Source organism: Megachile rotundata, chromosome 12 (genome assembly GCF_050947335.1).
Source record: "Megachile rotundata isolate GNS110a chromosome 12, iyMegRotu1, whole genome shotgun sequence".
Taxonomy (NCBI): Eukaryota; Metazoa; Arthropoda; class Insecta; order Hymenoptera; family Megachilidae; genus Megachile; species Megachile rotundata.
The window spans coordinates 8229383-8242020 of record NC_134994.1 but is presented as its reverse complement, the minus strand read 5'-3'; the positions used below and the strand labels follow the sequence as shown (position 1 = coordinate 8242020).

Sequence of the window (12638 nt, the reverse complement as noted above, 5' to 3'; positions counted from 1 at the left end):
AAATTTCTAAATGTGCTATCACTCTATAATAACAAAATTTATTTTATAGAAATCTACCCTTAATCTACAATTTTTGTATTTTATTAGCAATTTGTAAAAGTACTTTAACTTCATTACTAATGCATAGCAAACATCAAATCTTCAGAGTAAAAATAAAGATAAACGAAGGATATAAAGAAAGGGTTAAAAGTTCCAGAGTCTTAATTTCATCCCTTAACTAATTTCAATCGAAAAGCGAAGAAGATAAACAGGTATCCTTTTATCCGCCATCGCATGAAAGCTTGCTTCGCAGGTAACGAATATCAGCGGTAACAGGAGTCAGTTTCTTTAAGAGTCCTTCGAACCCTTTCATTTCTACGGAGTGGGATCTAATTAAAAGTTTCCTTTGCAGTTTTCGAGCGTTCGCTGACTTAAAATTGATTAAGAGTAGCGCAGGAGGCAAACGCGTAAGGGCAAATATCCGTCAAAACTTACTCAAGGCACAATTTTCCGTACTACATTTAAGCTTTCAAATTTTATGTACTTGACAGCTAACACTTAAACTAATTGTCTCTAATTACTTTTATGAAGTATACGAACTCAGTTTAAATTCGCGAAACTTGGATGAAATCAGGAATTGTTGTTTGACAAGTGTCTTTTTAGCAAAAAAAAAATTACTGAATTATTGAAGTGACTTTTTACCAGGCAGTTGACTAATGTTACTTTTTGCTCGTCTTTATAAAGGAGAGGAATTAGCATAAAGGGAAGGTAAAAACTCACCACCTCCAAATGCTTGTTGTCCTTCGGCGTCCTCCAATGGCGAACCCTCTAAACTTCCAGGTCCACTGTCGGCTCCACCGGTTGCACTGGTGACAGAATTAAATACAAACTAAATAACAAAATCATTTACATGTTGAACACATTTCATTTATAAGCCACAAGAAATTTATTAAATATGTTCATGAATTTACTTTGTATAAATAGTCAAAAGTGAAAATAGGACAATTTTAAATATTACTGTTATGAACAATTTAAAATAACAATCTGAAGAATTGTTTTGAAAAATAAATTTTGGATGTTGGTTTAAAAAATTGCACTCAGAGAGTAGATGTCTAATGGATGTATTAAACACATGTTATCAATTAAGGGTAGTTTTTCTACCATCATTGTATATCACACATTATGCATGTTCATATTATGTGCCACCCTGTTTCAACTATATTACTTATTATTAACTGGAACAATTAATATGTTCAATTAAAATTATTGTTAGGAACAGATCAACCCCTATCACTACAATTATATTTATTTTTACTGGAATCATGTATTCAATACAAAATTATGATCATGAGCAACCCTTATCATTGTAACTACATTTAGTTCAACTAGAAAAGTGTATTCAATAAAAATTATTATCATGAGCAACCCCTATCATTGTAACTACATTTAGTTCAACTAGAAAAGTGTATTCAATAAAAATTATTATCATGAGCAACTCCTATCAGTCTAGCCACATTTACTTCTACTACAACAGAATCATTTGCTCAATAAAAATTATTATCATGAACAGATCAACCCCTATGATTCTAACTACATTTACTTCTACTAAAATCATTTGTTCGATAAAAATTATTATCATGAGCAACCCCTATCACTCTAACTACCTGTATATTTAGTTCAAGTAGAATTATTTGTTCAATAAAAATTATTATCGTAAACAACCCCTATCACTGTAACCACATTTAGTTCAACTAGAAGAGTGTATTCAATAAGAATTGTTAACATGAATAGACCACCCCTTTGTCTCATCAAGTTCACACTACGAGCTTGCATCCCAATCCAGAACTAATCAACCCCGTCTTCAACCCTTATGAAATTTATAAAACAGTACCCCATACAATTTATTTAATCATCCATGTATTTAATCATGTATGTATAAATTAACGTATCCACATACTACCATGTGTAATTTACTTATGAATAACTGATTCATGAACACAGAATTCACTTAATCTGCGATTTGAACTCTTAAGCCATAAAAAAATAATAGGGTAAGGGGTTAAAACGGTCCTTAACAAAATGCAAGTATAAAAGGTGTTGTTACCTGCTCGCATCGTCTTCTTTTTGGTGCTCAGTTGTACCCTGAGTATTTTGCGCTATTGGGGTGCCATTTGCACCTGCCTGTGGTTGCGCCTCGCTTTCATTTCCATGTGCACCTCGACTTAATCCGGGTATTCCACCGCTAAACCAACCCGTCATCTGAGACTTTACACCAGCCAACATTTCTAATTTGCTGCTGCCTTTAGTCGGGCTGCGAACAGAGGAATAATCCATTTTTAATTTACGGAACGCTGCGAGTTTCAACGATCACACGAATAAATGAGTAAACGTCAGAGAAAGTTATACGGAAACGACAGGGTGAAATCAACGATTCAGAAATAATATTTCTGCACGCCGGAAATACCGTACGGGTCCTTTGACCTGTAAGCTTCTTTTTTTTACAGTTCAAATGGACAATTTTTATTTTATTTAAAAATAAGGTTCTAAATTTTTCTACTTTTAAATGCACAATTTTTATAATTATTAAAGACTAAGTATTAAACTTCTATGCATGTGCATGTACTGTTTATTGATTTTGATTATTAAATATTCGAGTTATTACATTTTTTGAATAAATATTACTAATGTTATATAATATTACCTATAATATTTGATTGAATATTTTAATTGAATATTGAATATTTGATTTGTATATTAATTTTTATGTCCTCAAATAATCAGACTCTTAGATACTGAAATCCTTAAATTTCCAACCCCCCAAATTATCTGTTCCAATTACTAAATTTGCAAATGTTGAAGTACTTGAATCTTCAGGTCCTCAAATCCTTAAATTCCCAAACTTCAAAATTGCAATGTTAGCAATCTCTAAATTTCCCAATCTCTCAAATTTCCAGATCATTCAGTTGTCAAATATCTCAATACTACAAATCTCCATCGGTTTTTAATTATTAAATTTCCAAATGTTCGAGTACCTGCATCCACAGATCCTCAAATCTTGAAATTTCCAAACCCTAAATTTCCAACTTCATCAATTTCTAAATTTCCAAATTTTCAACCCCTAAACTCCATATTTCAAAATTCCTGAATTCTCTGGTCTCCAAATTTCCAAATCCCCAATTTCACTAGTTCCTAAATTCCCAAATCCCCAAATTCCCTAGTTACCAAATTCCCAATGCCCAAATTTCCTAATCCCTAAATACTCTAGACCCCATATTTCCAAATCCCCAAATTCCCTAGTTTCCAAATTTTCAAAACTCCAAATTTCCAAATCCCCAAATTCCCTAAACCCCGAATTTTCAAATGCCCAAATTCCCTAGACCCCAAATTCCCTAGTTTCCAAATTTTCAAAACTCCAAATTTCCAAATCCCCAAATTCCCTAGACCCCAAATTTTCAAATCCCCAAATTCCCTAGACCCCAAATTTCCAAATCCCCAAATTCCCTAGTTTCCAAATTTTAAAAACTCCAAATATCCAAATCCCCAAATTCCCTAAACCCCGAATTTTCAAATGCCCAAATTCCCTAGACCCCAAATTCCCTAGTTTCCAAGTTTTCAAAACTCCAAATTTCCAAATCCCCAAATTCCCTAGACCCCAAATTTTCAAATCCCCAAATTCCCTAGACCCCAAATTTCCAAATCCCCAAATTCCCTAGTTTCCAAATTTTAAAAACTCCAAATTTCCAAATCCCCAAATTCCCTAGACCCCAAATTTTCAAAACTCCAAATTTCCAAATCCCCAAATTCCCTAGACCCCAAATTTTCAAAACCCCAAATTCCCTAGACCCCAAATTTCCAAATCCCCAAATTCTCTAGTTTCCAAATTTTAAAAACTCCAAATTTCCAAATCCCCAAATTCCCTAGACCCCAAATTTTCAAAACTCCAAATTTCCAAATCCCCAAATTCCCTAGACCCCAAATTTTCAAAACCCCAAATTCCCTAGACCCCAAATTTCCAAATCCCCAAATTCTCTAGTTTCCAAATTTTAAAAACTCCAAATTTCCAAATCCCCAAATTCCCTAGACCCCAAATTTCCAAATCCCCAAATTCTCTAGTTTCCCAATTTCTAAATTTCCAAATTCCCTACTTTCCAAATTTCCAAATCCCCAATTTCCAAATTCCAAATTCATCAACAATCAAAAACACCTCAACTCCTAAACAGTACAACTACCATATATACTTTCAAAAATCCCCAATACCCCACAATTAACCTCCCCAAATAATCACCCCCAAAATATCATCCCAACTACACAAACCCAAAAAAATATCCAATAACTAAAAAATCACCCTCATGTCAGGCCATTTTCCCTGCAGCAGAAATGTGCTAAAAAGGAAATTTGCTCAAACAGAAAATGACATTAGTCTGTTCACATTGCTAAACAACGCGTGTCTAACAGTCGGTCGGAAAAAGAGGAGGCTGCGATGTGAAATTTTTTACGATTCGAAGCGGAGAGAGAGCCCTTTTTAATTAGCCACGCTCCTAACCTCGGTAAATCATTTACAAAGCCGCGCTGCTATTAAACGAGTTATACTTGAAACAATGTTTCGTCCGCCCCCAGCTCGGTTACGTTGACCTGTTTTTGTTCCTAACATATTTATAGCGAATAGGCAGGAGTTGGAAGCACACTTCAGAGGACGTTCTCCGATGGCTCGTTCCGCCGGAACGTTAGGTAACGATCGCAATAAAACGGAAAGGAACGATCGGGCTGAGCAAATAATCCCGATGAAAAATACGTTTTTTGTGGCCCAGTTGTACAAACGAGGGAATTTTTACTTCGCTTAACGGTGCCACGGTTGCTTAACTCATCGATCGCTGCTTTCAAAACGACCCATATCCTATTATGGCATATTGTAGCGGGTTAATTGATATTGCCTTATACGTGATCGTTTCGAATTTCGTTTGATTCAATAACTAGGGGTAGATAGTAATTTTAGTGAATAACTTGGGGTAGATAGCTCTAATTGCGAATGGAGATATTCGATGGAAAAATGAATTTTTAAGAGGTAAGGAGGGTTGTATGGGTGTAGTGTTAATATTTCGAAATGTGAAATTGTTAATGGAGCGGTAGGCAACTTCCGGTGAGCGGGTCGATGATCTGTTGTATAGGGGTTACTAGGTCACGTTTTTTAGTTACAACTTCAAATATTTTCCAGTGTCATGATGAAAATTTTCAGATTTTTGGATTTTCAAGTTTTCGATTGTCAAAGTGACAAATTTGTAAATTGTTAAACACCTGAATTTCTACATTTTCAAATTGTGAAATTTGAAATCTCTAATTTTAGAAATTGTAGGAGATCCAATATCTAGATCCCCAAGTTAGTAAATTTCCATATTTTCGAAAGACCGCCTCAAATTTCAGTATTTCTTGCAGTTCAAATTTTTATATCTCCAAATTCCCTAAACTCGAAATATTTAAATCGTCAAATTTCCAAAGGACAAAATTTCTAAATTTTCAAGTTTAGAATGGTCCAAAACCTCAAATACAATGAATTACAAATCCCAAAACCTTAAACACCAATTCCCCAAATATCAAATTTCTGAACTCCAATTCTTCAAATACCAAATTTCTAAACTTCAATTCCCCAAATTCTTCAAATTCCCCAAATTCCTCAAATTCCTCAAATTCCCCGAATTCCCCAAATCTTCCAAACTTCTCAAATTCTTCAATTTCTCCAAATTCCTTAAATTCTCCAAATATCTCAAATTTCTCCAAATTCTCCAAATTCTCCAAATTCCCCAAATTCCCTAAATTCTCCAAATTTTTCAAATTTTTCAAATTATCGAAATTCTCCAAATTCCCTAAATTCTCCAAATTTTCCAAATTTTCCAAATTCCCCAAATCTTCCAAATTTTTCAAATTCTCCAAATTCTATAAATTCCTCAAATTCCCCAAATTTCTCAAATTTTCCAAATTCCCCAAATTCCCCAAATCTTCCAAATTTCTCAAATTTTTCAAATTTTTCAAATTCGCCAAATTCTCCAATTCTCCAAATTCCTCAAATTCCTCAAATTCCTTAAATTCCCCAAATTCCCCAAATTCTCCAAATTCTCTAAATTCCCGATTCCCCAAATTTCCAAATCCCTAAATCCCCAAATCCCCAAATCCCCAAATCCCCAAATCCCCAAATACCCCGAATTCCCCAAATCTCTCAAATTTCTCCAAATTCTCCAAATTCCCCAAATTCCCCAAATTCCCCAAATTCTCCAAATTTCTCAAATTCTCCAAATTCTCTAAATTCCTGATTCCCCAAATTTCCAAATCCCTAAATCCCCAAATTCCCCAAATTCCTAAATCCCCAAATTTCTAAATCCCAAAATTCCTAAATCCCCAAATTCCCAAATTTCTAAACTCTCCATAATATTAAAAAATCCCTAGTATCAACCTGTCCTACTACTAGGACGTCCCGCTTACCAGAACAATACATCATCCGATTCAGTAATCAAGATATAACACGCGACAATGATACTTGCTTAATAACCAACCATTAGATTTGCATCGAACAAGCACAATTATTCGAATTACCAGCAACGACCGGTCGGCCCGTTTGTTAGTAATTTATTGCTCTAATGGAGATCACCGAGACTATAACTCCACGCTTCATACTTGAAATTTTATAAAATCCGGTCACGCGCTGGTAAACGTTAAAACCAACAGGCTTTCATTATCATTATACGAAATTTAGCAGCATCGTGGGACGTAAACGCGGTGCAATCGATTGCGACCTACATAAAAGTATACCGCTGGACGTTTTTACAGAAATACAGGAGTTTCGTACATCTTCTACGCGAACAAACAAAATTGTGCGTCCGATTTAATCAACATCCAATTTATCAACATTTTATCATCGAAATGTTTGCGCGTACAGACGAGATCGTATAAATCGATTTAATTTTCTGCGCGATTTCGAGCAAACAAATATTTTATAGATACATTAATTTTCCACGTATTTTGCAGTACGGTAATTGGGGATTTATATATTTATAAATATTTGAAACTGATCGAATGAATATTTTATTCTGAACAGAGGAAAATAAGTTTCTGGGTTCTCCGGTTGAAAAAATTCAGTTGTTACACGTTGAACTCGACAACATATTGTGTTAATTGAAATTTCAGTGTTTAAAGCGCATTGAAAACGCTCATATACATACATTTAACATAAAGGTACGTTAACCTCTTGCATTCCAAATATGCCTCCCAGGCATCCGTAACGTTTAATATTCCGAGCCAGGTACATTGCACTGATTTTCGTGCCGTTCGGAAAATTATTTTAATATTAAATGATACAAATAAATTTATGCGATATTCATCGATAATTCGGTGTCGTTTAAATAACATCTTGGTATCTTAATTAAATCCAGGTTAATCTAACTGGAAATGTGCAAATGCACACAAAACCAAGATACGTTGTTAAAAATAATGAATTCCGATGTGGGATACAAGGAGAGCTTAATTAGTTTAAAAAGCTTCCAAAATAATTTAATTAAGTTCATGTAATGTGATCCGCAAAATACTTGCAAATGCACGTGTAATAGAGATGTATCGTTAAAAATAATTAACCAAAATAATGAATTATAATTTATACAAGCAACATTTAGCTCGTTTAATAAACGTCCTAAAGAGCGACTTAATATAATTAATAGAACTCTATTAATATAATTAAGAAAACTAAAAAATGAGAAGTTACAAAAGTGAGAAACATCGTTAAGTACAATTAAACCGGTAAATTGCAGTTGAGAATACGAAGAAACTTAAACAGTTATGCGAGTCAAACAAATCAATGGGCTTATAGTCAGCTTATATCACCCCCGAGAAGAATCAATGTTTATTCAGTGTATTACACGTACATTGAAATATTTATTCTATGGGTCTCCCGATAAGGATCGAAACAGAACGAACCGGGCAATTGACCCGGGAATTACTAAATTATGTGCCAGGTTTACTCACGGCCATAGCACTGGAAATTGTTTCGGTAACGCTAAGGGTAAAGCACCCCTCGAGCATTTTCCACCCCTTTTTTTCTTTCCATCGTTTCCGTCCTTTGTAGCGGATGAACCGCAAGAATTAACACGTTGAATGACGCCACGAATTTAATTAAATTAACCAATTATGATATTATTAAAATGGAGAGAGCCGTATGACGTATATTTTAACCTTATTTTTAAGGGTTGTGGCGGAGTATTTCATATATGGCAGTTTTTGTTATGAGAGATAGTGGATAGGGGTTTGTCTGTTAGCTAAATTATACATTGCATGTGGGGAAATAATACGGGAAGATGGAATTTGTGGTAATGGGAAGTGTGGCTATATAATGAGAGGTGGTTCAATATGTGGCTATATACCGAGTGATAATTCTTAATGGAGTAATTCAACGTGTAATAGTTCGACGCGTAGCAATATAACACATAGCTATATAACACGTCGCAATATAACGCATGGTTGTACAACGCAATACAATATAACGCATGGCAATATAACACGTGGCGATACAACGCGTGGCAATACAACGCGTGACGATACAATGCGTGGTGACACAACGAGTGGTGATACAACGCGTGGTTATTCAACGCAAGGCAACATAACGCGTGGCGATACAACGCGTGGCGATACAATACGTGGTGATACAACGCGTGGCGATACAACGCGTGGCGATACAACGCGTGGCGATACAACGCATGACAATATAACGCGTGGCGATATAACGCGTGGAGATACAACGCGCGGCGATACAACGCGTGGCGATACAACGCATAACAATATAACGCGTTGCGATATAACGCGTGGAGATACAACGCGTGGCGATACAACGCATGACAATATAACGCGTGGCGATATAACGCGTGGAGATACAACGCGCGGCGATACAACGCGCGGCGATACAACGCGTGGCGATACAACGCGTGGCGATACAATACGTGGTGATACAACGCGTGGCGATACAACGCGTGGCGATACAACGCGTGGCGATACAACGCGTGGCGATACAACGCGTGGCGATACAACGCATGACAATATAACGCGTGGCGATATAACGCGTGGAGATACAACGCGTGGCGATACAACGCGTGGCGATACAACGCATAACAATATAACGCGTTGCGATATAACGCGTGGAGATACAACGCGTGGCGATACAACGCGTGGCAATATAACACGTAGCGATACAACGCGTGGAAATACAACGCATGGCGGTACAACTAGTGATGATACAACGCGCGACAATATAACGCGTGGCGATACAACGCGTAGCGATATAACGCGTGGCGATATAACGCGTGGCGATACAACGCGTGGCTATATAGCTTATTGCAATATAACGCCTGGCTATATAACGCGAGGCTATATAACTCATTGCAATATAACACGCATTGCTATGAAACTCATAAAAATTAACGCGTACAATATAAAGCACTGCAATATAGTAAATGGCAACTATTGGTAATTTTGTATTGCTACAACTCCATTCGTGACAATATAAGAAGAATCTACTGTAGCATTAATCATACAGTATCATAAAGCATTAATCAAAGAGTTAAAATTGGAAAACTGAACGTGCACTGTCTGCATAATCATAATTGTAGCGTACCGTACTACAAATGGCCATTTTTCCTGTGACATTTAACGTGTTAATAATTTAATGAATTTTAATATCTCCCATGACATCCATTTTCACAATGACAGTCGATGTATTAGAGTCATCTATAAGGATAACGACGGGAAATATATCTAAGGCACACTCGCACAGACTTTTTCTCTTTTCATATTCGTATAAATATAAAATACTGGTTCGAATAAAGGGAATTAAATTAACACAGTCAAAGGTGCGGTTCTTGAAAACGAAAAAAAGAAACCTCGGAAGCTTTTTATAACGCACAAAAGGTGTTCGGAGTCAGTGCAACGCTGGAGAAAAAGGGAGAACAATAAAAATCGAATATCCTGAGGGAAGAAGGATGACCGCTTTTTATAAATCATTTAACCAACACCAGAATAATGAAACTTGAAAATACTTCGTCGTTACAAAGGCAATACAATATAAAGAAAGAAATAACGAGCAATTAATAATGAAATTTGTAATTTAACAAAAGGTTGATTACGTATTTGATTGATTTATAACGGTATTTTTAAATCCCCATACGGGGATTTAAAATACGCCCCATACGGGGTTTCATAGGGGTTGTGAAAACTTTGACAAATGTTCGAAAAAGGTGTCGCGTTCGACCCTTCATCAGATTCTGTGGTTAAAAAATAATTAAAATATTTAACACATGTCCGAGACCGAGTAAAATTTTCTCGGACAAAAAGGGATCAGGAAGTGCTGCAAGAAGTCCTGAAGAGTCGGTTTAACACTACATTAATTTCGACGCAATAAGAGAGATACGTTTAGGCAGAGTTCCAGTATGAATCTACAAATCCGCAACAGTATTAGTCCGTTATCGCGATGGCGTTCTATCTGGAATCCTATTTCCGAAATCCATTACGTGTGACGTAACTTTTCGAGAATGGCTGCATAAATGTCGTATTTCGTGAATAGTCTTTCGATAACGCCAATATAAACTGGCGTACGTTACGCGTCTTCGAAGCGGAAAATACGAAATGTCTGACTCGTAACTTTGGGAACCCCCAAGGTACGATTATCCGTTACGTTATCGACAGATATCGATAATATTACGACATATACTTCCTGACTTCACAATTTGTGATCGAAATAAGTTAAATAATTTCTTGGTCTTTAAATAAAAAACAGCTCCAAACCTAATCGATTCTCAATTTGATCAAATGCAACCTAATCTGACCTGATCTGCCTGACTTCACAATTGGAATTTGTGGTTGAAATAAGTTTAATAATTTCTAGATCTTTAAATAAAAAACAGTTCCAAACCTAATCGATTCGGGTATCTTAACTTGATCAAATGCAACCTAACCTGACCTGATCTTCCTGACTTCGCAATTGGAATTTGTGATTGAAATAAGTTAAATAATTTTTTCGTCCTTAAATAAAAAACAGTTCCAAATCTAATCGATTCGGGTACCTTGGCTTGATCAAATGCAACCTAACCTGACCTGAGCCAAACCTAAAAACCTAACTTAACCTGATTAATAACCTAATATAATCTAGCCATCATCTAACAATAGAATCTAATCTAGTAATATACTGATATTGTCGACATGCCGCAATATTTCAATAAGATATCGATGGTGCATCGATAATCGATAGAGGCAGTTCTACCACAAGAACATGATGTAACATTTAATGTGCCTTACTACGAAAATATCGAATTCCATTTCAAATACTTTAAAAAAAAAAAACGTATGAAAATAATTAAATAGTAATTCTGCAACCGATTGAAATGACATTAAAAGAAATTTTATCGGTGAATTTTGACAGCTGGAGATAAATCTTTATCTACGCGTCTCGTAAAGTGACAATGGTGAAAACAATGTTTGAAAAGGTTAGGTGCGTCGCTGCTCCGAATCTACGTTAACCTCATTTCGATTTATGAAACGTTGTAACACCGTCGTATAAGTAGTACTTTACGTAAGAACAGGGACGTCTGTTATCGATCTAATCTCAAAAATGCATCAAGATTGAATTTAAAACTTCTAACGTATCGCGCAGATGCAATTTCGCCGTGGATCGTCGGTCGTTTGAACGCGGATAAGTGTTCGGTTAAAAACAATCGTTACCGGATCAGCAGAAAGGCAACGTAATTCACTTACAACGCATATACGAGGCCACTGTTAGCATGGCATAAACAAGATTACCGTACAGTGGAAAACTGCGCGTGAAACGGAACTTCAAACCAGTTACAATGTTCGATAATTTAACGGTTGTGCAGGTTAATAGTACGGTACTCACCTGTCTTTTTTCTCCAATTCGGCATCACCTCCTTCAGCAACTGAAGTTACTTTTTCTTCTGCCGGCAATTCCGTGCCGTCCTCGCCTTTCTTTCCCATCCATGTAGACATCTGATTCGTTAACCCCGTGAACATTTTTAATTATAATATATCAACTGCTGTACACTCGAATATGATTGACAGATACTGTCTGTTCCTCCTTTCTTCCTATCTCCTACGCTAGCAGAAACGTCACTGAAACCCTTTCGGGACCGAGTGACAGCAGCAACTGATCCGTTCTGATGGTCGCGCAACCACGAACTGCGAGAAGTGCGTGAGTGATCGCGCATATATTACCGTGCACACAAATATGGCCGACCAGTGCGCCGCTAACCTCGAACGGGGAAACGTCGAAGCTCTGTAATCGATTTCTGTACAGTCGCGCGAAATATAACGTGCGCGTTCTAAGCTATAGTTCGAACCTTCTTAATGACATATATAGTATGTTCGACGACGGACTATACTCATCTTGCGACGAGTTTTCATTCGTCTGCTCGTGACAGCTCTGATTGGTTGAACGGAGCTTCGTAACCAACGGCAGTGCGCATGCGCCCTTACGATTCTTGATACCAACATAAATTTTAGTAGTATTAAATTATACGCGTGGCTAGCATGCCGCTTGGCGCCAAATTTGAAATTGAATTTGGTTTACTTGTCACAAAGGTGATTGAACTTATTCCAAATAATTTTTTTAAAAGATAGAAGTA

At 36.4% G+C, this 12638-nt stretch overlaps 1 protein-coding gene across 5 annotated transcripts in view; it reads right to left on the bottom strand.

Annotated features, from left to right (window-relative positions):
- The window catches only part of Sap47 (Synapse-associated protein 47kD), a 134124-nt gene extending 121913 nt beyond the window's left edge, over positions 1-12211 (bottom strand). For 4 of the 5 annotated variants that reach the window (XM_003700817.3, XM_012279794.2, XM_012279796.2 and 1 more), the window contains exons 1-3: positions 11894-12211; positions 2084-2290; positions 760-845 (exon numbers count right to left, since the gene is read on the bottom strand). In XM_003700817.3, coding sequence (XP_003700865.1) covers positions 760-845; positions 2084-2290; positions 11894-12027 — 427 coding nt within the window. In that variant the 5' untranslated portion in view covers positions 12028-12211. The remainder of the gene's footprint in view (positions 1-759; positions 846-2083; positions 2291-11893) is intronic. The other variant, XM_012279792.2, reaches the window with a different exon arrangement.
- Positions 12212-12638: the final 427 nt, after the last annotated feature.